Source organism: Alligator mississippiensis, chromosome 1, assembly GCF_030867095.1.
Source record: "Alligator mississippiensis isolate rAllMis1 chromosome 1, rAllMis1, whole genome shotgun sequence".
Classification (NCBI taxonomy): Eukaryota; Metazoa; Chordata; order Crocodylia; family Alligatoridae; genus Alligator; species Alligator mississippiensis.
In genome coordinates, this window is record NC_081824.1 from 144,171,789 (window position 1) to 144,198,850 (window position 27,062).

Genomic DNA, 27,062 nt, shown 5'->3' on the forward strand with positions numbered 1-27,062 from the left:
CTTACTGTGCATCAGCCTCATAACACTGTGCTACTGCGTGTCATGGCAAAACCGTGCTAGTAGCCTATGGTGCAGTGTTTTTAGGCTAACGCACAGTAAAGCATCTCTAAATAGGAGCAGAGAGACTTTCCAAGGCCCTCTGCAATGTTTAGCACTCGTGGGCACAAGGCAACCCCAGAGCTTCCACCCAGGAACCTAGTGATATAACGCCCCCCACCCCGTCCTGCAATCCTCCTCCTGGACCACACCTGCCCTACCATTTGCCCCTGGTCAAAAAGCTGACGCCACCCCACAGAGCTCAAACCTATTTATTTGCCGAGGTGCCCATCTCCCCGTGGGGGGCGGGGCCACACGTCACCAACAAGCTCCACCAATCACACGCGCCTATCCCCATCCCCAGCGCTGGGAGGAGGGCAGGAGACACCGCCCTGCTCCGCCTCCCGCTCCACTCAGGCCCCTCCCCCGGTGTGTGCGTGGGAAGGGGCGCGTGTTTCACCCACTCCCCGACGGGATAGGGGGGTTGGCCCCGCCCCCTCGCGCGCGGGGTTCGGAGGGGCGGTACCAACGGCTGCAGGCGCCGCAACAGCGTGGGTAGGGGCAGGCGGCTCCTCCCCCTTGGGCACCAGACCCCGCCCCGTGCCTGAGGGGCCTGCGGCAGGCACAGCTGTGCGGGCTGGACTGCTGTTTAAGACACCGCCTCCTTTCCGTGATGTCAGTTCGTGATGGCTAAGCCCCCCTCCCGCGCAGTCCGCGACCAAGGTGCCCGGGCTGAAAAGTAGCCCCGCGCGGTTCCCACGTGCCTATTGCGTCACGGTGACGTCATAGGCTGCCCCGCCTGCGGTGGGGTGGGGTGGCGCAGCTTTGACATGTCTCGCGCGTGTCATTACCTTTTTGGAAGCTCCAAATTTATCGTATTTGCTGAGGGGGAAATAGAGAATGTTATTTTTTTAATTTCTCAGTTGGGCTGATAAAAGGGATCGTTTCTGAACTATGAGTTTTAGGTTTTTGCATTTTATATTTGCTGAAAAAATGATTGCACACTGAAAAAAATGGAAGGAAGTGCAAATAAGCATGCAAGTAAGTCTGAGTGAGAGAGACCTGGGTTAGCAAAATTGAAGCCTTTCTTTATTTTGAGGCAAGTTGTCAGAAGAAAGTGCCGGCAGATTACCTGAAATACCTAAAGATAGATAGATAGATTTTAATAATTAAAAAAAAAAAAAAAAAAGATTACCTGAAATACCTTATGGCTGAGGGCAAGCAAAACTTGGGGGCATCTGAACCCCAAGTCTCCAGGCTTGTCAGGCATCTCACTTGCAGGCTTAAAGGATTTGGGACCATCTGAAGCCCCAAGGCGGGGGGTGGAGGATGTTTGCCAGTAGGATGTTTGCCACTTTTGGTTCTGGACTAAAGGATTTGGAATGGATTTGGCCAATCTGGCTTGGAATGTGAAAACATTTTTAAAAAATTATTACCTGAAATACCTGGCAGGGGAGATACCATGACTGCTAAGGTGGTTTTCCTAGGGACAGGGGAAGACTACTTTTTTGGCAGGGGGTAGCACTTTGACCAAGGTAAGGCATAGTTTTCCACTTCCAATTCCAGTGGGAAGATCTTGGCTTTGTGCCCATTTTATGGATGTGGCAGACTGCTCCTGTGGCCATATATATGGCTGAGGGCAAGCAAAACTCTGGGGGGCATCCAAACCCCAAGTCCTCAGGCTTGGGCCTGTGCAGAGGATGCTTACCAAAGGGTTTGGAAGCATCTGCAGCCCTGGGCGGGTGTAGGGGATGTTTGCTGATGGTAGGGACACATACAGTTCTTGAATGACTCCATTGATTTGGAATTGGTTTGGCTTGGAACATGAAAAATTTTCCAAGAAGAAGACAGAGGATGTCCAGGACAGTCTCCCGGTGGCATAGAGGTATTCTGATGGGTGGCCCAAGCAGAATTTCTAGCCATAATTCCAGTCTGAAAGCCAGATCCTTATTCAAGCCATTATACTTAGTATAGTGGGGATGGGGGCTCTTTGTTGGCAGCCTGGCACAGCCAAACCATGCTTTAGGCCAGGTGGGACTGTGGCCAGGGTTCTTTGGGACAGTCCCCCAGTGGCATCGCAGTGAAGTTTGGGGTGGCCCAAGAAGTATTTTGCCCCATAATCCCACCCTAATCTGACCTTCATTTAGGGCTCTGTACTTGATGTGGAATATTATTTTACATATTAATTAGTATATATGCATAGCTAATGAAATTCTCTCTCTTTAGGATGTGGAATTCATTAATAACAAGTTTTTATTGGGTCTAGATTAGCTTTGAAAAAGGAACCGGGAATAAAGAATATGGAACCAGGAATAAGGAACTGGGAAAAAGGAACCAAATTCAGCCTCATCATTGGGCAGTAGTGGTGGCACTGAGCAGCAGGTGGCAGCACAGGGTGGTGGGTGGCAGCAGCAGTGGCTGTTACGTGCGGCCGCCTCCTCCCCCTGTATCCGGCTGGCTGGGTGGCGTTGTGCGGCCCACAGAGGGGCACCGCTCCCCTCGCCCGCCCACCCCAGGCCTGGTCCTGGAAGTGGGCACAGAGACATATTTCTCTCCTCCTCCATTCAGACCCTTTATGCCTTACTGCCACTGCTTGTTTTGAGAGCAGTGTGATGGCCATGTACGTTCTGTTGCTGGGCGGGCAGCAGGCCGGCAGTGAGCTGCCAAGCAGCAGGATGCACATGGCATCGCACCGCTCTCAAAGCAGTGGCAGTGAGGCACAGAGGCAGAGCAGAGCCCAGTCCACCTTCACCCTGTACATAGATAAGGGGGGTACATGCTCCCCCGTGGTGCATGCAGCAGTGGAAGCCCTCCCCCACCCCCTTCCCCCGTGCCCCTGGATGCACCACCAGGCTCCTATTGTCCCATGGCCTGGCCTGGTCTGGTCTGGCCTGGCCTGGCCTGGCCTGGCCTGAGCCACTTCCTCCTGCATTGTGGGGGTCTTGATCTGCGCCCCCCTGCCGCTCTTTCCTTCTCTCCAGACCCTGCCCATTCCTCCCACACACACTTGCCTGCTGTGGAGGTTGTCTGTATCTGTGTGTCTGTCTGTCCCCTGCCTGCCCAGTGGCAGCAGGCACATAGTGTCATGTGGCTCTTGGGGCAGCGGGGTGCAGAGTCCAGCCTGAAGCAGCAGCTACCTCTGCCCTGCACACGGATCTGGGGAGCGCATGGTTCCTGGGCCTACACTGATGTGCATGTAGTGGCGGGAGCTGGCCACCCCTCCGCTGCACCCCCTGGACAATCCACTCTTGCAGCTTCATCCTGTGCTCCGCCCTGGCTGTACAGCACCTGCCCCAACCCCACTCCCTCTCTCACCGTGTGGGCCTTGATCTGCCACCACCACCTCTTAAAAACGAGAAAAAAAGATACAGGCGTACGTGAGCTGAAACTTTGAGGCAGAAGGGGTACACTTGTTTAAAAAAGTTTGAAAAGCCCTGGACTAAGTGATAGAGAAGATGAGAGAGGAGGAAGAGATGGACAGAACACAACACAAAAATGGTAATGTCGCAGAGCACTCGGGTGCACTGCTCCTAAGAAGGGAGAAAACTGCTAGGGAAAGAGCCCTAGCAGTGAGTGACGAGCCCAGCTGCTGTTTGCCAGGGCAACCAGAAGAGGTCAGCTAACCAGGAAAGGCAGGGCCTGGCTCTCATATAAAGCCCAGGGGCTGAGGCCAGGCTACCACTTCCCTACCAGCAACCAGGGGGAATGAGCTCTCCCGGAGCAAAGCTGAGAGGAGAGGCCTGACTGCAGGTACAGCCTGAGCTGGGTAAAGGATGGAATATCCCTGGAGTGTTTGGAGTTTAGCGAAATGAAAATAAGCTTCTTTGGTTGTTCAAATTTAAGAACAAAATCTGTCTGTACACGTGGGATTTATTTGCATAACATGCAGGTTTTTAAGAAGGTGCTCACAAAAGAAACGTGGTTATAGCTGGGTGGCTTCAGTTTATGTTATAGCCCAGGGGATTGCATTTTGTTTACTGTTTAATACCGGTGTTTTGGGTGAGGCTATTAGGGGTTGGAGGAGGCCTCATAGGGGACCCACAGCAGTGTGAGGACCCCAGCGCCAGCAAGTGCACAGCATTTGGGGTGCACTGACCCTAGCTCCAGAAAGGGGGGCAGTTGAGAAGCCCCAGAGAGGGGATGTTGATGAGAAGCCCCAGTGCAGGTGTGGAGAAGCCCCAGAGGAGGGGGCAGCGTTTTTGTGGGGAAGCCCCAGAGAGAGAGCAGCATTGACGAGCACCAGAGAGGGCACAGGGTGAGACCAGTGCCGCGCAGGGCCCAGGGAGGCCAAGGGGCCCACATTATAACAAGGCCGTGACCGAACAAAGTCAATTCCATCTGTGACGCTTGGGGCATGGTAAAGGGGTGGTTGGAGCCACGCATAGCCCATAAGGCTAGGGTGCCCCTGAAACACCCATTGCAGAGCGGGACCCACGGGGGGTCTGGGAAACCACGGGGTCTGAGTGTCCAGCAAGACATGACCAAGGCAGCCTCCCAAATATATTTTGTCATCAAAGATGTGGCAGGCGAGAGTCGAGGGTGCCCATTGGGTCAACTTGGCATGGTAAAGGGGGCCTTAGGGAAACCATGTCTATCCTACTGGACCCTGCGCCATGACAGGTAAGGAATGAGAGGGGAAAAGAAGGAAGGAAATATGCACCATAGACCAATAACTTTGGAAGTGGGGGGAAGAGGGACATAAAGGTAAAAAAAACTTAAATATGTTGGCATAATTGATTTAAATTCTGCACTCGTTAAGAATGATAGGAAGCCATTTTGAATATATCTATTTTATGAATCAAGAGTAAATTAATCTGAATTAAAACGAATAAACATTAAAAACAATGCAACTGAGTGGGATACACATGACAACATTCTCATAGAACAGCAAGAAATCCCTGGGTCATTGCAGACTAAACCTATGGATTTAATCTGCGTGACAATTTTATCTCTTCCTGTTAACATTTTCTTTCCTTAATTGGTGGTGGCAGAGAACTAACATGTAGTAAGATTAGTTATTGTGGTTTCTCAAATTTAGCGAAATGAAAATAAGCTTCTTTGGTTGTTCAAATTTAAGAACAAAAACTGTCTGTACATGTGCGATTTATTTGCATAATATGCAGATCTTTTAAGAAGGTAGTTACAAAGGAGAAAAAATTACTCACAGCACTGTGGAGGAGGAGAATGAGGTGTCTTGCAGAAAGGTTGCCTGGACTTTAATAACCAAGTTAAACTCTCTGTAAGAGACAAGGTTGTTTGTGAAGAAGGGTGTTTGTGTTCGAAACCTTGCAAAGAACATTTTTTTTCAACTGTTTAGTTGCCCTAATAAAGGTATCATATCTATTCAGAACTTTTTCTGCCTGGGTCAAACAAGAAGGTTTGTGGTAAGTAAAACTAATTAACTAACCTTAATTCTGGCATAAATCAGACTGGATTTAATTCTTGCTCTTCAAGTACCACTGTTGTTAATGAATGCAAATGTATTACAGAACAAAACTATATGGTACACTTTAACTGATGAATGTTAGAATACAGAAAAGAATGAACTCTACTTCCTTTAGTGTGTAAGCTGAACTTCTTATCAGTCTAACCTTTTGATAGTTACTATCCGTATCATTTTACAAAATGTGCTTGTTTATGTATATAACTGCTATCATCCACTCTGATACTACAGGGAAAGTCGCATAACCACTCTAGATCTGTTTATCTGTCTGTAAAAGTGTGATGGTCTCATATATAATTCCGTATCAAGGTACTTTTGTTATTAGCTTGTTCATGTTTGGAAACATTCATACATTTATAATGTTAATAAACATTTTAATGGAGACCAGTGGATCGACTGAGTCCATTACTAGTAGCAGAATTATTCATTTGGAGGTTAGTAGCTAAAACTACTACATTTACTGCTGATGTGTTTATTAAAGTTTAATGAATCATGTATTCTATGAAAAAAATGTATTTATGTGCAGGTCATAAATTCGAGTCATGTTACAAATGAGAAGGTTACGGACTTTGCTGCATCAAGTTACACGCAACTTGGAGGAAAAAGATAACACTGATAGTCTCCAGAAAGAGATTTCATTTTTGGACCCTCCTCCGGATGGAGGTTGGGGATGGGTTGTAGTGCTGGCTGCATCTACACATGCTTTGCTTGTCAGTGGATTCCATTCTGCTTTTGGTGTTTACATGGTATCCTTACTTGAGACCTTCAAGTCAAGTAGTTCACAGACAGGTAGGTCATCAGTTAATTATATAAAACCAAGGCTTGATATTTCTGTGTAGGTAGCCCAAAACTAAATCAGCATTTCTAATGCAATATATCATTGAAAAGTGATCTAATTAACAGTCTGCTGTTGAAATGCTTACCTCAAAAATTCTAAATGTTTCTTCTTCGGTAGAATGTTTGTTGTATTTAATGTTTCTTTGCTTAGAAGAACTACTATAAAGGTAAATGCAGGGGAATATGAACCATATAGCATTACTGCATTCCAGGTTCCATGCTCTTATAGAGTAGCTGTTTCAGATTTTTTTTCCCCCCCCTAAAATGGTCACATTTTCCAACCTGAATTGCATTTGTTATTTTGTTTGGTCTCCCTTTGTAATATTTTGCCTGGTACAAAATGGATTTTTGGGGGACTTCTGTTTGGTAGGAAAAACAGAAAAAATACTTTGGGTCAATCAGAATCAATCTATTTCTTCAGTTTAGGCACTACTCTAAAATCAGTTATAGCCCTAGTATTGATTTCAGTGGTAACTTTTTTTTAGATTGCGGGTGGTATGTATTTTAAATGTATATTCTGACCTACTGAGCATAATTACAAATATAATTTCTTTTCCTCTTGACTTGAGTTTCACATTCCTAGTGTAATGTGTTTGGATTGTTTTTACTAGAAATACAAAGGAAGGAGTGAATTATTCATTAGATATATTGTATTATTTTAGATTAATATATCTTTTCTTTATGAGAGATTTTAAAAGCTGTGACAAACCACTGTGATATACTTTTATCATAATTTCTGAAATTATATGGTTAAAAGTGGTTAATTTTCAACGACAGTTAATTTGAACTTAACCCTGTCAAGTGCTGAGATTTAGTGTATTCACTCAAATGTAAGGTGATTCTGAATTTAAGATGATCCCCCAATAAGTAAATTCTATGCATGGAAAATACATTTATTATAATTTTCCAGGTACACAATCTAATTATTGGATGGTTGTCTTAAGTTTGTCCCCCCCTACAAATGCTATAGCACGGAAAGCAGTGGCTGGGGTGGGGTCATACAGACCCCTTGCTCTCTGTCCCCCACTTATTCCCTTTTGCAGCCTTCCTGCCCCGCCCCTGCTACTTTCACCTGTCTACCCCTAGTTCCCCACAATCTCTGCCTCTTCGCCTAACCCACTCCCCACAGTCCCTACCCTTGCTTTCCCTCCCCCACAGTGTCTGTTCCTTCTCCCTCCCCTACAATTTCTCTCTCTCTCTTCCCGTCCCGTCCCCCCCCTCCCCCCTTGCTGCTTGGCCTCTGTTACCTTCCAGGTCTTGGAGCACAGCATGGGGAAGTACAGCCCTTGATGGGCCATGCAGCAGTGGTGGTGCTGTTGATGGGCTGGGCAGGGGATGGTGTTTCCCTGTATTCCCTGCCTACGAGGGAATCCAGCCTAAGCCAGAGCCAAGCTGTGCCTGACAGTCAGGGGCAGAGGGAAGGTTGCAGGGGAGGGGTAGAAACAGCAGAAGGCAAGCAGCTCAGAGAAGCAAGAGGCTGCTGTGGGTCTGACTCTGGCCCCAACACAGACTCGGGGGGCTTGTCTTAGTTTCAAAAAACATATGGTACCTAATGGTAGAGAGCACAACACCTCTCACAGTAGCCAATGCTTGGTATTAGAAGTAAGACTGTCTCTTGGATGTAGTAAGTACATATATCTTCATTTGGTTTGAATCAGTAGAAATCAGTTCCACTGTCTTCAGTGGAACGATGCCAGTTTATATCAGTGAAGTATCTGCTAATTCATACGTTCTCGTTATGACTTGTAAAATGCATTTCATTGCAAGGGTGTATTTCCTTTTCCAGCCTGGATTGGATCACTCAGTTATGGCTTCATCATGATTTTTGGTCCTGTTTCTGGAAAACTTCTGCAGAAATATGGAGCCATAAAAGTAGCAGTATTTGGAGCTCTAATTATGATTGCAGGTGTCATTTCTTCATCTTTTGCTCATGATATAAGTATTCTGTTTTTAACCCATGGCCTCTTAGTGGGTATAGGATCAAGTTTTGCTTATACTCCAGGTAATTTGATTTTATTTATTTACTAGTAGACTAATGCATTAAGATAAAACATAGCAAGTTACAAAAAAAAACATTTTTTTTTTTCTTAATTTGACCTTCTTAAAAGTTCTGCCTTCCATTGCTTAAATAAAAAAGGAGAACAGGGCATACAATTATGAAAATAATATCTGCATTAGAAAAGATAAATAGGATGCCTGTATCTTACACTTGGAATTGGCAGTACAGTTTTAACAGATTCCCCTGCAACACCTCACCGGACTGGGGGTACCAGATGGAGTGGGAAGATGGGGTCTGTATGGAGGCTGGCCATGACCCCTGTGGGTAAGGCATGCTCAGTCAGGCACATAGGATGGGGCTGCATGTGGGCTGGCAGCAGCATCCAGGAGCAGGATGGGCGGTTGGGACTGGGGCTGGGTTGGGATCACCGGGTGGTGACAGTGTGGGGCCAGGGCCCAGGGCAGAACTGTAGCTCATTCCCTGCACAGCCCCACACTGTCACCAGCCCCTGATCCCAGCCCCACCTGCCCACCCTGCTCCTGGACTCCACTCCCTGCCCACCTACAGCCCCATCCCATATGCCCAGTTGAGTGCACCCTGCCTGTGGGGGTCCCAGCAGTCTCCATGGAGACCCCGCTCTGTCCAGCACTCTGAGCAGTGGGTACTGGGTGGACGGGCCGGGGTACCCAGGCAGTGGGGCTGGGTCCAGCACTGGCAACAATGCTAGTAGTGGCAGCCAGAAGGAGCCACTGCCTCTGGGGCTGCTGGGAGGTATAGCCTGGCTGCCCTGCCACCCCAGGCCTGCTGCATGCTCAGAGGTGGTGGGACCTATCTCATGGGTGATAACAGTGGCGACGCATAGGGAGTGCACAGGGGTGCATGTGCACCCCCTGAGAGCGCCGGTGCATCCCCTGAGTGGCCACGCTTGGGCGATGGGCATGGGGGCAGGTGGGTGCGCCGGTGCCCCCCCTGCAAGCGCTGGCTGATCACTGCAGTTGCTCCCAGAAGTGGCCATAGCCACTCCCAGTAGCAGCTGGAATGACTGGCTGCCGTGATCGGCAGGATCAGCCGCAGGGTATTCTGCCCCCCCCGGGGCAATGCAATCAGCCGCAGGAGGGGACCCCCTCTCCAGTCGACAGAACTGGTTGCAGGGGGGACACACATGTCCTCCCTGACTAAGGTGGCACCAGTTCCCCATGGGCACAGCTGAGGCTGCACCCCCACCCCCACACACACCTAGGCTAGGCAGGGCTGAGGGATGTGTTGCAGGCCAGGTAAAATGCCATGGTGGTCCAGATCCAGCCCATAGGCTGTATTTTGCCCACCCCTGCTCTAAGGGGCCCTGTTAGGTTGCACGCATCCTAGCTTCAGTATAATGACACAGCTTCTACCCTTCTGGGTGGTGATTCAAGGTGCCAGTCTTCTCCCTTGGCAGGTGAGGAAACAACCTTTGCCAAATGTTAAAAGGGTGTCTGGAAGGGTTGAAGGCCTTTGCCTTGGGTGAAATATGTGAAGTTATTCTTTTGGGAGAAGTTCCTTCTGGGTGGGAGGTGTTTGGGAAGTATGGAGTTATCTCCCATGTGGGGCATGTAAAGAGGATATTTTGGGGAACTTGTAGGTGCAACAAATTTTGAAGATGGACAGTATTCCATTAATCCAAAAAGACTGGTAACCGCTGACCTACAACGTTCTGTGCATTTCTCTTTGTTCTCTCTACCAATGTCTCACTTGAGAGTGTTGTTTTTACTACCCTGATGTGAATGAGATGGAGATAACTGAGTTTTATTATAGTGTAAAACAGATTCTTCGAGTATTTTAAAAATTGTATCCGTTTTTCATAGGTATGATAATGGTAAGCCTTTACTTTACCACAAAGCGATCGTTTGCAACTGGGATTGTGATGGCTGGAGGGGCAGCAGGAACACTAGTTCAGAATCAGGTGCATCGATATCTAATCCGGACGCTTGGATGGAGAACTAGTCTACGTGTGTTTTGTGGAATTCTGGCAATAGGCATTTTTGCTGGGTTTGCCTACAGACCACTGGAAAAACGTACGCCATCTTTTTTACCTTTTTAGTGAACATCTATTGGATTTTGTTCTTGTATCAGTTATAACAACATCAAATTCTTTTTCCGTAACTGAGTCTTTCACTTTGGCTTTATGTTTTGTTAACAAAACATAAAAGAGGCCCTGGTTCAGAAAAATCAACTGTATGTCTACAAGACTGGACTCTAACAAGTTTACATTTGCTTATTAGTTTAAAATAATACGGTTTATTAAAATAGCCCCAAAAGTTGATTCCAAATAATTTGTTTAAAATAATGCAAGTATGTGCTTTATTTGAATGTACTGAGAACATACTAATTGTGTATTTGCTTTGTTCCATGCCACCAACACATAATTGTAAACTTGAGTTACCTGGCCACTTAAATGTGATGTAGAACCTTTTTATAATAAAATATTATGTTAAGTAGCTGGTGAATCCAGGCACTCATTATTTTATTTTATTTTTTTTTAACTTAAGATCTTTTAGGCAATTAAAAAAAAAAACTACTTCCATTTTATATAATACTAATTTATAAAACAGATAAGGAAATTGGGGAGTCATAACCATAATATCTATTTGTGTCTGTATCTGATGACTTTGCCAATAAGAGGAGTTTAGTTTCTCTGTCAGTTTTTTTTCTTTTGCTAGTCCTGGTGGGAAGCTGCTTTGAAACAGGAAAGGTTGTTGTATTTATGTGGTTGATCTTTAGGATTCTAAGCTTGGATTTTTTTTATGGCCCAAAAGCAACTGTGCTTAAAGATGGCAAGATATATAGTATTTTGTTTCTTTTTCATTTATTTTTTTCCCTTTCTCTTATTAGTTGTAGCCAGTTCTACCCACAGAAGGGACCCGTACAAGTCTCCCCTCTCTATTGCATGTCATAATTGTAAACTGTTTTGATTTTTTATTTCAGCATTTTAATCGAGACTGGTGTAGCCCCCATCATGGATTTAATGTAAAAAGTAAAATTAAGTTTTGGGTCAATGCCATTCTGGATCCATTAAAAAAGTAGCACAGCTTGCATCTGTGGCAAGGCCAAATTAATTTCAAGCTGTGTTCATTGTGTGTAGTGAACTATATTTTACATTATATGAAATATTTACAAATATGAACTGATTTGCTGTTGACTTCAGACTAATGTTATAGCAGCAGATCTAAGCCAGAAGTGAGGACTGTAAATGGTGAACTGGGGGCATGGGAATCAGGGACAGGGGAATTAGTGGAAGACTTGGAACAAGGAGAAACATGGGCTGTGGCTAAGAAACTGGGGAACAACTTGAAGAGATACAAAGCAGCGCTCCAAACTTAAGATGAAACATTTCCCTGATAGTTCAGTTTTCTTCTTCCATCTGCCTTAACTACTTAAGCATGTAGAGAAACATGAGAAATGCAGGGTGTTTAGTGGGTCTTCAAAATTTTGCCATTGCTTATTGATAAGTCTGGCATATATGTACTTACTTTGGCCACTGCAAGATTAAGCTTATCCTCTATTGGACTGTATGAATTATCTTATATTTGCATCTGTTTTTTACATATGAGACCATAAAAGTAGTTTCTGACTTTGGTTCATGATTTTTTTCTAATAAGAACAGGATTCACAATAGCTCTACAGACCATATTTTCTCAAATCCAAAACGAGGTTCTTTTCCTTATCCAACATGGGGGTGGGGAACATTCATCTTAAATTTGAGTACTAGCCAGGGTGGCAGGGTGAAGTGCATGTAGCTGCGGGAGGAATGTCAGTGAAAGGGTATGCTATGCTGCAGCAACTTCCTTGTCCTTGTGGACTCCCCACCCACAAGTCCTTTTCAGCTCACTCTGTGTATCTCCTTCTCCATGCTCTCCCTTGCACCAGGTACCCTCTTTCCCTGTGCTCCCCTCACTCTTGTGTGCCCTCTTCCCTGCATTCCCCCTACTCCCACCTGTTCTGCATACCCCTTTCCCCATGCTCCCATTGCTCCCACACCATGGGCCAGTTCCCTGCACTTCTCCTTGTACCACATACCCCCTCCCCTGTGCTCCCCCCATACTCTAGTGTTAATTGCCCTGGGCTGGGGTCAGACCACTGCTACTCCATACCCCAGGTGCTCCATGCCCTGGGGGGAGACAGCCAGAGCAGTTGCACAGGGTAAGCACTGGTGAGAGAGGGGTCGGGGGGGCAGATGAAAAGGGACCAAGTAGCAGGAGGAACAGGTGATGGAGGTGCAGGCATCAGAGAGGGGCAGGTGGCAGAGGGGACAGGCAGGAGTGGGGAGGGTGGGAGGGGCAGGTGCTAGGGGTGCAGGCACTTGTGGGGAGCAAATAGCAGGGGTGCATAGGCATGTCACCTACCCCCAGCTGCTGCTTTCCTTGCCACTTGCCCCCTGCTACTGCTTTTCCCCACTCAATGGTAAGGGCAATTAATTTAAAATGACCCTCCAATAATTAGGTTCTAGAAATGGAACATTAAAACAAATTTATGATTTTTCTTGTCTAGAATCTAATAATCATCTTATGAAGTCATCTTAAATTCAAAGTAGTCTTGGGTAAAAATGGTAATGAAATGTTTACAAAAATTGTAGCTACATTTTTCTTTTAACTTTTTTTCTTAAAGGAAGACATCAAAGTGTTGTTGAAAACTTTCAGACATCACCATTAAGAGGTTTTATAGTTGATCTAAGATTATGGAAGAACAGTGTCTTTGAGCTCTGGGTGTGCGCTCTTGGATTAGCAAAATTTGGATTCTTCATACCTTTTGTTCATATGGTAAGAATGTAATTTCCGTTCTGATTACTACTGATTTAATAGTGATACTTCATGTATTTTTTGCTTTTTAAGTATCCTTCTGTGATAATTTAGCTGTCATTTAGAAAAGCAAGAGATTATAATTACTTGTATTCGAAAGAATGTGGACTTCTTATTAACAAAGATACACATAACTCAACATGATTTGCATAGTTTCAATTGTACAAGATTCTTTTGCAGTTGGATTTTAATATGATTTTCTTCTGAAGTACCTGTACGTTAGCCTTGAATAAGCTAACAAATGGATTAATCCTGTCTTGTGAGAGCCTGGGGTCCAGAGGCATGTTCAATATACCATTTTTCTCCATTTGAGAATAAAATATTACACTAATTATTTTGGGGTCTAAAATGTTAGACCCAATATTTCTACTAGAGTAGCAACAAGATATCTCAGCTTAGATCAGGATTTGCTGGTCACCACAGTAAATTTAAAAAATAGAACTGGAACGGTTAGATACTCCTGATGTTTAGATACTCTTTCCTCTAATTTTTAGGTCAGATTTATTCACATCCAGTTTATACCCATTTTGTCTTGTGCCAACATTGTCCTTTAACTAAAATAGCTCTTATCTTCTGGTGTTTACCTTTATGTGCTGTGAAATTAAACCCATAGTTGAGATGCATTAAGAAGCATGTCTTGGTATTAGCATTGGTGGCCTAGTCAGCAGTGCAGAGACAAGAAGTCTTTCTCCAGCAGATTTCCTGAATTCTGCTGGTTTAGGGACTGGAATTTTTATAGTCTTTCATGGATGGTAGTGGTTCATATTCTGGCCCTCAGCCAAAGGGCTTGGAGGAAATTGAGTTGCAATCAATTATCAGGCCCCCTATGCACATGCAGGTAAAGGTGTGATAGGACCTAATACCTGAGTACAGATAAATGCTTCAAACTTCTAAAGGATTTAAAAAAGGAAAAAAAGTGTTTTATGAACTATGAAACAGTATTTTGTCAATTATTTTTTAAGCAGAGTTTTAATGGAAAATGGTTGGAATAAAATGACAAGTCTGTATGTGCATATGCAAATGAATCTGTGGAAAGTAGCACTGTATTATTTATTTAATTGATATACTGGTATTTACAGATGAAGCTTGCAAATGACTTGGGCATTTCATTGGATGATGCACCATATATTATGGTAGGAACTGGAATAAGCAGCCTGCTTAGTTGTCTTTTCTTTGGAAAGATTTGCGATTCGGAGAATATTAACCGTCTTTTTATTAACCAGGCATCTGTATTTTGTGTTGGTAAGTTTTTCTATTATCCAAATTAAATATAAGAAAATGTTTTTAAAATGGCAGTCATTCTACACTGTATTTAGCTATATATATTCTGATTTTTACTCTGCACCAATTTTTTGTTGGTGGCTCTTGAAATGGAGTTGCACTGCCATTCTCTATGAAGTGGCGAATCCGTCATACTTTTTGTTACAGAACTCTATCAGTAGCTTATTTAAATTACTGTGTCTCTGCTTAATTGCTAATGACTGTAAACTATATTTACTTTTTAAAAATTTTCTATAATTTTATGAATGTGCTCTCTTGTTGCTTGTATTACATGTGTTTTGCAATAGTTGTTCAGTTTCTGCAAAAATAAGTATTTTGGAGACCGATTCTGCCACACTTACTGATTCACGTTGACTAACTTTATTTAACAAATAGTCTTGTTGACTCGATGGGAATATGTTTATACCAAATTACTAGTCCTGAGTAAGGGTAACAGAATCCTGGTACATGTAGGTATGTTTTCAATTCACATGTCATTTTGTTTAGTGATATGCTGTTGTCCCTAAAAAAGGGCAAATAGAATACAGTTGATTACATTTCTCTTGTCAGAACCATTCCTCTGCTCTCGCAATGGATGGCAGAATGTGTAATAAGTGTTCACTGAAACTGAAGAAGCACAAGGAAAATGGGTTAAAGACATTTGAGGTCTACTGTTTATAGCAGAGTCAGATCGACGGTATTATTTGTAGAATATGTTAGCAGATTCCATTTTACTACTACTGTACTTCAGTAATATAAAAGTTTCACTGATAAATAATGGTTGCTTGCTTAGAAATGTAGTGAATCACAATTTCTTCAGAAAGAAGATTTAAATTTTATGAAGATTATGGTAATTTATTTTAAAATCTATTACCAAGTTCTGATTTAATGCAGGCATATCCACAGCTGCTTTATATGTATCTTACAGAATAGAAACTATACTCTCCATCATCTGAGCCATGGGTACAGGGCCAATAAAAGTTTAGGGGCAAACCCTGATGCCAGTGTGAAACCCAAATGTGTTCTCTTTGAGCAGAGGTTCTTGTTGTTCATTTAGCAAGCTTCAATATACAAATGATTTTTGAAGGATTCCAAAGCATCTAGTCAACTATTTTCTGTCCTCTGCCAGGATCTCTTTGTTAAAGGCAAATAGTAAGATTTAGCCTTAATTTATCATTTCAGGCAAATGAATATTTATTGGTAAAGTTACAGAGTCTGAGGTTCAGAAAACCTTCCAGGTGCCCTGCCTCTGCCCTCAACTTCACTTTCAACAGTACTCTTGGGCACCTTATCAGAACAGACTTCAGGAAATCCATTCCTTTCTGCAAAGAGTGCCCTCAAGCCCAGGCCACTGCATTAAAGATGGGAGGGGTTTAATTCCAGTTACTTCCTGATAATAAAAAGCAGTGTTCCAGCTCAGTCTGGCTTTTATGGGGAAACGTCAATATGGTCACCATGAGAATCAGCAAACCTTTTCTAGAAAAAGGTAACTGACTATATGATCTGGATATCTACATTGATTTAGGGATACTACTGTCTCATTTGTTGTAAGAAAAAGCATTGTGAATATCATCTATAGTCTTTTGGACTAGCTTTGATACTACCTATTTTTGCAAACCATGTTTTTGAGTTTCACACTGAACTTTGGTAACCAACAACCTCAGGAACTTTTTTAGTCTGGTGGCTCTCAAAATATTGTCTTCATTTAGAGATGGATTTCTAGATATATCCAAACCCAATTCATACTTACCAGAGATCCTTCCAAATGCTTTATTCATTGATGATAGATTCATTAATAACTATTCAGACAGTTATGAATGTATCCTCTGACACCCCTAAATCAATCATGATACATGCGCAGGGAGGGTATGATGGGATAAATCACTCTAGACATACCCTTCTCATGTCTTGACTCTAAAGCATCTACTACTGCCACTGGACTAGATAGGATACTGGTCTAATCCAGTATGGCACTGCTTATATTTTTGTCACAGGACAGAAAAAACAGGCAGAGGAACTGCACACTGAATAAAGCCTAGATAAACTGTTCAGACATTTCCTAAAGATATGTCTACCCTGCAGAGCCCAGAGCCTCTGAGAAACAAGCCTCTGCTACATTGCCTTCCTCACATGTGCCCAAGCCTGGCAATTAGCAGGTGGTTTAGAGGCACCCTGAATGCTGATCTCAGGCTCTCATTTTCAGGGGCATGCGATCAGGATGTCTTTGAGCCTAGAAATCCTTTGGTTTTATTTCATCTGGAGAGGGGGCTGGAATGTTATAGTGGCAAAGATTTGGTTTGGCCAGTGCAAGCTGCATCTACTTTTGGATTGTTTTTTTCTGTTAGAGTATATCTGCACAACTGTATCATCAAAGTCCTCATAGTGTAGATTTGGATCTAGATGGACTTAAAATTCTCAGTGGAAAAGTTGGTCATATGGTGCCAACGTGCCCATATGTGGCACGTGCCCATGTGTATTCTTTTATTTCCCTATATGAAAACTGTTGTTTTTGTTTTCATCTTCTTAAAATGTTCCTGCCAAAACTGATGCAAACTGCTCTGGATCTCCTTTTATAAGTGTCAGCTTCCTAACTGGAAAGCTACTTTTCATTCTTTTAATACACTTTTTTTATAATTCTGATAATAGGTTGTTTACGTGCTTCAGGTTGTGCACAGTTGCCCCCTACTGGATATAATTAATGGCAACTATGCAAGTCTACTAATGTATTTGAAGTAATACATTGTTTTATTCTAGTGTTCAAACTATACCAGCCACCTAGCCATGAGAAAAGTCAGCTTAAAATGAATGAGCTGAAAGAGCTGTGTTATAGTAATCTTTCAAATTACTTTCCAAGGAGTCCCTCAAGGACACTAGGTAATTTGTTTATATAGAAGAAAGTCATTTGAAAGGAGCTTGATTTATTTGGAATGTCAGAGTAAATAAAAGATAATTCAGAATCTGTGTGCTATTGGTATTTATCAATATTTTTTTATTTTATTTGTGAAGAACAGAAGGCAAGGATTTCTTAGGATCTTATCTTTTATTGGACCAACTGCATAGCTGATATAGTCAGACAAGCTTACAAATGCAAGGCATTCTTTAGCACAGAAGGGAAATGCACGGATTCATAGAAAATGCATAGAACAGAAGGGAAATTCATAGAGTGAATGAAGTTATGAGGAATGAAGCTAGTGGCCGTCTTGGAGCTTAAAGCAGTCTTTTAGATATCCTTGGGCCCAGACCTTTTAGCTCCTTAAAAGAAATGATTGATAACCTGAATTTTATTTTATATTCTGTAGGAAGCCAGTGCAGAGTAGAGGATAGCTGTGATCTGCACAGGGTAGCTTGTGTTACTAAAGAGTTCTAAGCAGTGTTTTTATGAGTAGCTTCTTAGGGTTTTGTAGACAGGTGTGTTGTGGTGATGTAGTTTGGATGAGGGAAGATAAAACCATATATAAATACGCCTCGGTCACCATCCATCACTGCAGGATGGAATCTCTTAGCTCAGTAGTGCACAACCCTTTTGGTCAGTGTGCCTGATGGGTAATGCCCAGGCCAGCCAAGGGCCGGATCTGGTTGATGGTCCTGATCTGGTATGGGGACATCCCAGCTCCAGTCTGGCCCCATGGAGGGGAGGGGGCATGGCTCAGCCCTACAGGGGGAAAGGGGCATGGTCCAGCCCCAGCCTGGCCCACAAGAGGAAGGAGGCTTGAGCTGGCTTCAACCTGGCTCCATGGGAAAAAGGAGGCATGGCCCAGCCCCATTCACCCTGCTGGGAAGAGTGTGGCCCAGCTTCATCCAGCCACAGGGGTGGCAGAGAAGACATGACCTGGCCCCAATCTGCTGCATGGGGCTTGGGATTTGAGAATTTGGCAGCGGGGAGGGTAGCCACATTTATTGCCACTGTTCCCCTGCTGCCAAATATCCCGATTTTATGGGGAGCTCCATGGGCCAGATATGTATGGCTCCATGAGTAGCATTTAGCCTGTAGACAGGAGGTTGAGCACCCCTGCTTTAGCTAGCTGAAGAAGGTAGAAAGTGTTAGACATTGATGCTGCTATGTAAGAGTAAGTATGATCTTTAGTGTACAATGAGATTATATCAAAATGACTACAGAGCAATCAACCAGCTATTGATAGGAAGCACAGTCTTCATCTGTTCCTTTCAGCACATGCATTTCATCCACAAGTCCAAACACGTGCCATGCTAAGCCTATCTTAACTTTTTGTTTTGTTTTTCAGGTGTGTTATTTTTGCTTATACCTTTTTGTAAAACACTTACATCTCTAATTGCCTTTGGCACCCTTCTGGGATTTTTCGATGCAGGAAACTATGTTCTTTTGCCTGTGCTGACTTTTGATTTAATGGGAGCAGAGAAAATGCCAGTTGCTTGGGGTTTTATGATGGCTGTCAATGCAATTAGTTGTTTTGGTCCACCATTTGCAGGTGAGTTATTTAACATGAAGTTATATATGAAGATAGTCCTAAATATTGATTCTCTGCCAGTGCTAATATTTAAATATTTATCCATATTAAAACAACGTATTTTCCTAAAACAATTAATAACATTGCTATCGATATTGAAGGGGGTTTTTTTTTGGGAAGCATCCTTGGCCTGCAATAGTTTAGACAGTCCTGTGCTTCTGTACCTAGGGCAGTGGTTCCCAACCTTGGGGTCACAACCCTATTTGGGGTTGCAGTGATAATAAATGGGGTCGCAAAGACACTCGGCAGTGTTGACCGATTCTGATGAAAATCACAGAAAAAAAGCAGTAAACAGTGGGTTTCCCTTGCAGACTGGCAGAGTTCCAGTCTGCAAGGGGCAGCTTGAGGCTGGGTGGAGTGGAAGGAGGGTGATCAGACAGAGCATGCCACATGCATGTGCAAGCATACACATGCATGTGGCAGTCAGGTGGCATGGAGAGCAGCTCCCATAGCTCTCTCCAGGTAAGTCTGTGGAGGGGAGGGCAGATTGAGGACCCCAAGGGCAGGGAGGGAGGAGGAAGTGGGGCAGGGGTAGAGCTGGGGCTACTGCCCACCCGGAGCCTGGGGCCAGGGCGAAAATATGGAACGTGGTGTAGCAGGATGGAGCCACAGGCAGTTCATACGGGGGTGGGGCTGGCTCCCCACTACTGCATACACTCCTGAGGAGAATAGCATAGGGGGGCACATATCCCCCAGATTTGTTCATGGGGCAGGGGCAGATGCAAGTTGCCCACTACATGCTTGGGGCTCCTCACCCTTCTGCCTTCCCCCTAGGGCCTCCATGGCCCAGTGTGCAAGACCCAGCATGGGAGGGCAGAGCAGGACAGGGAGGCTTGCTGCCCCTGCCAGGAGCCCTACATCACCATGACAAAGCACCCCCTGCCTGCCTGGCAGCAGCAGGGGGTAGACAGGTTACAGGGGTGGGTGAATGAGAACAGGATGGGTTTCAACACTGACAAGTGCAAGGTGCTGCACCTGGGGAGGAAGAACCAGCAGCATACCTACAGGCTGGGGAACTCCCTTCTCGTCAGTGCAGAGGCAGAAAAGGATCTTGGAGTCATTATTGATGCCAAAATGAACATGGGCTGACAGTATGGGGCCGTGGTCAGGAAGGCCAACCACACCTTGTCATGCATCCACAGATGCATCTCGAGCAGGTCCAAGGAGGTGATCCTCTCCCTCTATGCGGCACTAGTCAGGCTGCAGTTGAAGTACTGGGTCCAGTTGTGGGTGCCGCACTTCAGGAGGGATGTGAACAACTTGGAGCGGGTCCAGAGGCGGGCCACTCGCATGATCAGGGGGCAACAGGGCAGGCCCTACTAGGAGAGGCTAAGGGACCTGAACCTGTTAGCCTCCACAAGAGAAGTCTGAGGGGGGATCTAGTGGCCTGTTACAAACTAGTCAGAGGGGACCAGCAGGCATTGGGGGAGTCCCTGTTCCCCCGAGCACTCCCAGGAGTGACTAGAAATAATGGTCACAAGCTGGCAGAGGGTAGATTCAGGCTAGATTGCAGGAGGTGCTACTTCACTGTCAGGGCGGTTAGGATCTGGAACCAACTTCCAAGCGAAGTGGTGCTGGCTCCTACCCTGGGGGTTTTTAAGAGGAGGTTAGACGAACACCTTACTGGGGTTGTTTGACCCCAGTACTTTTTTCTGCCATGGCTTGATGATCTGCTCAGATCCCTTCCGACCCTACCAACTATGAAACTGAAACTCTATGCTGCCACCGTTACTGCTGCTGGGCAGGTAGGGGGTACCTCGCCATGGTGGTGTGGCCAGTATGGGGCTTCTGGCAGTGGCACTGTACCTCTTTGCTTGACCCTGCCCACTGGGCCATGGAGACCCCCAAGGGGAGGGCAGCAGGGTTGGGAGCCCAGAGCCTGCAGTGGGCACCCCACATCCTTCCCCCTATGGGTTTTGCTTCAGCCATGCCACTTGCAGGGGGAGGGGACACTGGTCTTGTCTGTATCATTTTGAGGTCGCAAAAATATCCAATGTTTAAATGAGGTGATGCTGAAGAAAAGGTTGGGAAACACTGATTTAGGAACAGTTTGAGGAATGAATGGTAGGGAGGATTCAATATCTCTTTTCCTCTCATATGGCTACTGCTGCCATAGGCAGACAAGGTTCCTTGGGTGAATTTGATATCTTTTATTAGACCAACCCAAATAGTTGGAGAATATTTATTAAGCAAGCTTTCGGGTTCAAAAACCCTTCGTCAGGCTAAGGAAGTTTCAGCAGTTGGTGTGTGCTCTTCCTGGATGGAATGAAAAGTAAAGAAGCCAGGGGCTGGGCTGGGCTGGGGAGTCAGTTGCCAGGCAGATTATAATGTATCAAAAATCCAATGTCTATGTTTAGTCCCTAATCTCTAGTATCCAGGAGGTTGATGAAATGGAGCTCATAGGCTCGTCTCTGGGAAGTGTTGTGTAAATTTCCCTTGAGGATCAGGACTGAGAGATTGGAGAGAGAGTGGCCCTCCTGTGAGAAATGTGCCCCCACCGGTAATTGGGTATTTTTGTCTTTGATGGATTTCCAGTGTGCGTTCATTCTGGTGTGCAGTTGTTGTTTGGTCTCCTACGTATTTTCCATCAGGGCATTTGGTGCATTGGATGAGGTATATTACATTTTTGGAGGTGCAGCTGTAAGATCCTGGGATGCTGATGGCTCTGTTGTGGGGTGTAGTAATAGTGGGGGTGGTGGAGATGTGTTGGCAGGTTTTGCATTTCTTGGCATGGCACGGTCTGGATCCTTTTGGTGTGTTCTGGGCTTGAGGAAGTATGCTTCTGGTGATGAGGTTGGCGAGGTTCGGTGCTTGTTTGAAGGCTAGGATAGGTGGCTCTGGGTTTTGAACCTGAAAGCTTGCTTAATAAATATTCTCCAACTATTTGGGTTGGTCTAATAAAAGATATCAAATTCACCCAAGGAACCTTGTCTGCCTATGTCCTTAGACCAACACGGCTACAACCTAAACCCCTACTGCTGCCATATGCATTTTTTCCCTTTCTAGACATACGATATTTTTGTTTTTCTGTTGTCATGTTATCAGCTTTTTGGGTCTCAGATGGCGTTAAATATTGGAGATATTTTTCTTGGTAAAGCATTTTTTTTCTGCTGTATTCACCATAAGTTATAAATTTGCCCTTCTGTAAACTACCTACACGAGGCTTGTGTACTATTTAGGTCCCACATAACCCATGTTATACAGAGTTAAGTAGAACCTTGAAGTGGTGCAAAGACCTTGTTGGATGTCATCAACATAGAGGTGAATTTCTTCCAATGTAAAGTTTGAATATCTAATTCATTATACTGGTATTATTTTTCTGTAGCAATTTGGAATGTATTCTAGGCCTTTTTAATTTTGTTGTTGTGGCATCTCAACTCTCCTCTCATCACCTGCCCCCAAAAACTATGTCTGTGAAATAAGAAAGTATCGTTCCTCTACCAAGTGCTCTATTTCAGGTGGCCAAATAAAGCAGTGTGAGACAGCTGTAGTTTTGTTTAAAAAATGGTTCAGAACTTCTCAGAGAATCTATCTTAAAAACTTTACACAAAAAAAGCAGGTTCACTTGCTCTTTGCCTCAATGTCTCCTTTTAGATCCTTTCTTATCTGGGGAAAGGACATTGGTTGTATTTTTATCCCATGGGGTGCCTTACTTAAAACCACCCTCTGGCTTCTATGCAACTGAATCTCCTAAAATTCTAGGTCCTGAGGGAAGCTAGGAGCTGCTCCAAGCAAGCGTCGTTCCTCCCCATTGACCAGGGAAAGGAGTTCCAGTCCATATCTCTTGTGGAACTTTAATCTTGGTTGTAAAAACAGTTTGCTGCATGTTTCTTCCCAAAACTGAGGTGGCCTCCCCAATGCCATTTCCCCTCTTTTTGGTGACTATCCTAGTCCCACAGGTTTATTTTTAAGCAGCAAAATCTAGCACAAGGCAGTGTTGTCCCATGTTGATTTTTTTTTTATCTCAAGCATTAAAAGGTCAGTGCAGTCTTTTACAATTCTAAAATACCTTAAAATAATAGAACTGAATTCACCTAGATTTGTCTCTTGTAAAATCAGTCACCTCAAAACTATTGAGGATTAGTCCTTAAGCTCTGACCAACCTCCAATTAGAAAATTTCTTGCCCTAATAAACCATTTTTACTGTATGCTCCCATTGATTTGCTTTTAGAATGACAGCACAAGAGGCAGTGACGTGAGTGCCCTTCTCTCACACAACACGAGGTGAAGTTTATTGTAATGGATTTACAGTCTATATTGAAAGAGCAGAGTTGTCTGTTGGGCCCACCATAAACATCTCTAATAAGTGTGAGGCTGTTTTCTCACAAAGTTTAGCAATTCTGTATATGTTATATAGATTAAAAGTGCTTATATTATTTTTAGGCTTCTCTGACTTTTCTGTGGTGCTCATGACTGTGGTCCAGGGTTGTAAAGAGGAACATGAAGGAAAATACACGCTCTAATAAAAGAAGAATATGATTTGCATGTAACTGGAATATTATTTTTTTTTCAGGCTGGATATATGACATGTTGGGGAGTTACAACATTGGGTTTGTAGTCCCTGGGCTTTTCTCTGTTGGAGCAGCAGGTATTCTTGCTTTCATTCCCCAGCTGAAGAAAACAGCAGTACAAGAGAAGAAAAATATTATTCATGCCTCTGTTTGTGAGATAACAAGCAGTATAATACCTTGGGGGTCATCATCTATTTCAGAAGGGGTAAGTGAAAGAATGAGTGCATCTATACCAAAATGATTATTTCTGTGCTAAAACGTCTTTATTCGAAGCATGTAGGAACATTTTTCATAATTTATTACATGAAGCTAAAATAGACACATGCCTATATTAAAATATTAGTACAATCTTATTGTTTTATTATTTTTTCTTTTGTTGATTTTTTTTTTTTCTTTTCTGCCCTGGTTGCTATTGTTTCTACTAATCTTTTAAGACAATTTAAAAAATTTTTGCTGATTGGAAAGCTTTTCCTGGTTCTTTTGGTATTCCTCACGGAGTGCGAGTGTGTGAGCATTTAGAAAATGTGTGCATATAGGAATTATTTGAAGTATTTCTCAAATTGATAATAAGTTTCAAACTGGTTTAAACATTTTACACTAAGTTCTCCATTGAAGTAAACAGAATTATGTTAGTCTTTTAATTTAAATCACTGAACAGTAGATTCTAAAGACTAAAAGACTAAAGCTTCTCTTCATATCAAGAGTTGTTTTAAGTTTTTTAATTAAATAGTGTTGGATCATAGGAAATTGGTTGTATTTCTTATTCCATAACTGGCCTGATATAGACAGTGCAAAACCAAGTTATTCATACAAAGCCCTTCCAGCCAAAGACATTCAATCCAGTCTTCTGCTGGAATGTTGAAGGCTGCAATAAAATGTTTTGTGGTACTCAGATTAAAGTGTGGTTATGACTAAAAGGCAGTCTATAAAATTAGCACCTTCTTAATCTCTCCTGCATCTCAGTGTCATATTGGAAAAGATGAAAAGACTGGCAAAGTACCAGAGTATTGGAAGAAAGCAATTGGGCATTTTCCAAGGAGATGGGTGGAGATGGGTGTTTGTGATTTCTTTGTGAACCTCTCTTACCATATTTTGACCCATTCATTCACATCATTACTGTCTAGATTTATTACAAAAAAAAAAAAGCATCTTAGACATATAAAGTGACTCTGGTAGTAAAGTGGTTAAGGTGTCTCACAACAGAATCCGGAAATATAAGTCTAAGCTTCACTCCAGACACACTGAAGACTGTTCCCAGTTGACTCTGTGTATGGGCAGCTGACCATTTGGTCTGGGGAGGTCAAGGATGACTGGATATAATGTTGGTCACATCACTCACTTGGGTCCTGATATGTCCCTTGAAAACTGTTTTAACTTTTTTTATGTCTAAACTAATACATGTGCAACCTATATACAGTATCTATCTGAATTACTTTATCTGTACAAGACAAGAAGATGCTATGTATGTATGTGTGTGTGTGTGTGTGTATTGAAAAATAATGTATCCACCTTTTAAAATAGAAAGATGTCTCAGAAAAGATGCCTCTTTTTTTCTCTCAGACAACTTGACCAGGAACAGGGAGGGACCTTTCTTCCCCTGTGGACTTGTATAGCTCTCCTGTTCTTCCTATGGGGTTTTGGTGCATCCCCAGAGGGAGATCCTGTTTTGTACAGGAATCAAATAGTTCTCCATTCTTTCACTGGAAAGTTTTTGCTGGTGCTTAAATGCTTCTATTTGAGACTTATGGTGTAAGAGACACCTTTAGTGAAGCTAAGAACCTGAATGACTATCTACCTAATAAACAGCAGCATTGACTTCAGTATTAAGGAAATCCTCCCTCTTCTGTAATGGTTGGGACACTTGCCCAGGACATTCTGGAATGAGAGGATTTAAATCCACATCTCCTACTTCCCAGGACAGTGCCCTAAGCACCAAGCTGTGGCTGAGGCGTGGCTGAGAGTATCCTCTACTCTCTCCTGTTGGAACTGGCCCAATGGGCAGACATGAGGAAAAGATTTATGAGGCCAGAAATAGAGCAAGCAAAAGACAGCCCAACTTGGCCTGAGTTTGGTCTCTGGTTCCAAAGCAGCTTATTCATTTTACTCAAAGATGATTTAAAGCAAGATTATTACTTGTACTGATGTTAACCTGCTCTTTGTAAGTAAAGGCTTTCTTTGACACGCACATAAGGGCTAGGCAATTAACAAAAATGTATAGATAAAGGGAGTGAAACTGTAAAAGAACATAAAAAATTAATGGGAAGATTGATTCTGAGGGAAGTTTAAAAGTCTGTAAATACAAAGGAGGAAGAGTAGCTGTTTATCTTAGCCAAATAAAAGCAGAGACTGCAACCAAGAGTAATGGGACGAAGCTTAAGGAGGGAAATTTAGGATGAATGTTAGAGAAAAAAAATACTGAAAAGGAGATACCGTCAGATGAAGAACCAGTTTCCCAATTTCAAGGTCTGGGTTGTTATACTTCAATCAGAAGTTTTAAATGCAAGAATTACTGGGTATACTTCTGTTGGCTGTGTAAATGCAGGATGTCAGATTATCATGGTGTTCCTTTTTTGGCCTTCAAATCTATCAGATTACAAAAACCCAATTTTATTAAAATTTCTGAAGATATTTTAGATATTTAAATTTAACACAGCCACAATAGTTTTCCAATCGTTTATCTATTTTCATACACAGACGCTAAATAATTTTGAAACAAGGCGTTCCATTCCTGTGACTTCAAACACAGATATAACAGAAGATGAAAAAGGAGAACCTTCAGGTTTAGCAAAAGAACCTGAGACTCCTGCTCCCTACGAAAAAGAACACAATGTAGTTTTAAGTGAAGAAGAAGAAGAAGAAGAAGAAGAAGACATACATGAAGTATCAAGTACCACCACTAGTACTTAAATCAATGGTATTAAAATGATTTTCAGTTGATATTTAGCTATACAGCTTTCCAATATGGTCTCAGTGAATGCAATGGTCAGGATCAAAGGATAGTGACAGACTGATGAGATGCAGCTTATCTGTACATTTATGTATTTATTTTTAGTATATCCTAAACTGATAGAGAATTGGTTACCATTTGTTTGATCATACATCCTTGAATATACTTGTTTTAATTACACTTCTGTTTTGTAATTCAGATCTACAATCAGTTTGTTGAACTTCCTGTATTAAATATTTGTAATATATTTAAGAATTTTAAAATATGAACTGCGGTGGGAATTAGAACATTTCTCAAATGTTACATGTTTTTAAATTGCATCTAAATTATATTTTAAGTTTTATTATCAAATTACTTATTACAGTTATGGTGAGCTCTTTTTGTCAGGGGTGGGGTAAACTGGTCAGCCAGTCTTGGAGATCCATTGGACATGCACCGCAATAGTTTCCCTGAACTCTATGAAGACATAATGATCTAGGCTGTACTTTTTAATCCAAGGATCAGAAAACACTTTACCGACAGTTTAATATTCTCACAATGTCTCTAGAAGTAGATAGTAATATATTTACTTAACAGATAACTTCTTCATGCTTCAGTATATCTATGTTACTAGACCAATATCACATGACAACAGGTCAGAAATGGGAATAGAATCCAGGTTTGCCTTTTATCTTTTTGTCGTAACCTCTAGTTAATGTCATCAGCTCATGATG

At 43.1% G+C, this 27,062-nt stretch overlaps 1 protein-coding gene across 6 annotated transcripts; it reads left to right on the plus strand.

The window, feature by feature from the left end:
- Positions 1-450: 450 nt before the first annotated feature.
- On the plus strand, positions 451-26,700 carry LOC102563082 (monocarboxylate transporter 10). 6 transcript variants are annotated; one of them, XM_019479707.2, is made up of 9 exons: positions 455-759; positions 6,006-6,268; positions 8,103-8,318; positions 10,157-10,366; positions 12,957-13,108; positions 14,227-14,389; positions 18,733-18,852; positions 23,405-23,607; positions 26,097-26,700. In XM_019479707.2, exons 2-9 carry the CDS (start codon positions 6,022-6,024, stop codon positions 26,307-26,309), a joined length of 1,524 nt encoding a protein of 507 aa, XP_019335252.2. In that variant the 5' UTR covers positions 455-759; positions 6,006-6,021; the 3' UTR covers positions 26,310-26,700. The 6 variants fall into 6 exon arrangements, with proteins under 6 accessions (XP_059570875.1, XP_019335252.2, XP_019335250.2 ...); XM_019479705.2 differs by having other exon boundaries at positions 457-711; positions 18,649-18,852; XM_014596722.3 differs by having other exon boundaries at positions 458-759; positions 18,649-18,852.
- The last annotated feature ends 362 nt before the right edge of the window (positions 26,701-27,062 follow it).

Bases quoted from the DNA above. Each gene is read 5' to 3' on its own strand.
- LOC102563082 (XM_019479705.2), top strand. From the start codon at position 6,022: ATGTTACAAATGAGAAGGTTACGGACTTTGCTGCATCAAGTTACACGC. The intron at 6,269-8,102 runs GTAGGTCATCAG...TTCCTTTTCCAG, and splicing joins GTCAAGTAGTTCACAGACAG to CCTGGATTGGATCACTCAGT. The intron at 8,319-10,156 runs GTAATTTGATTT...CGTTTTTCATAG, and splicing joins AAGTTTTGCTTATACTCCAG to GTATGATAATGGTAAGCCTT.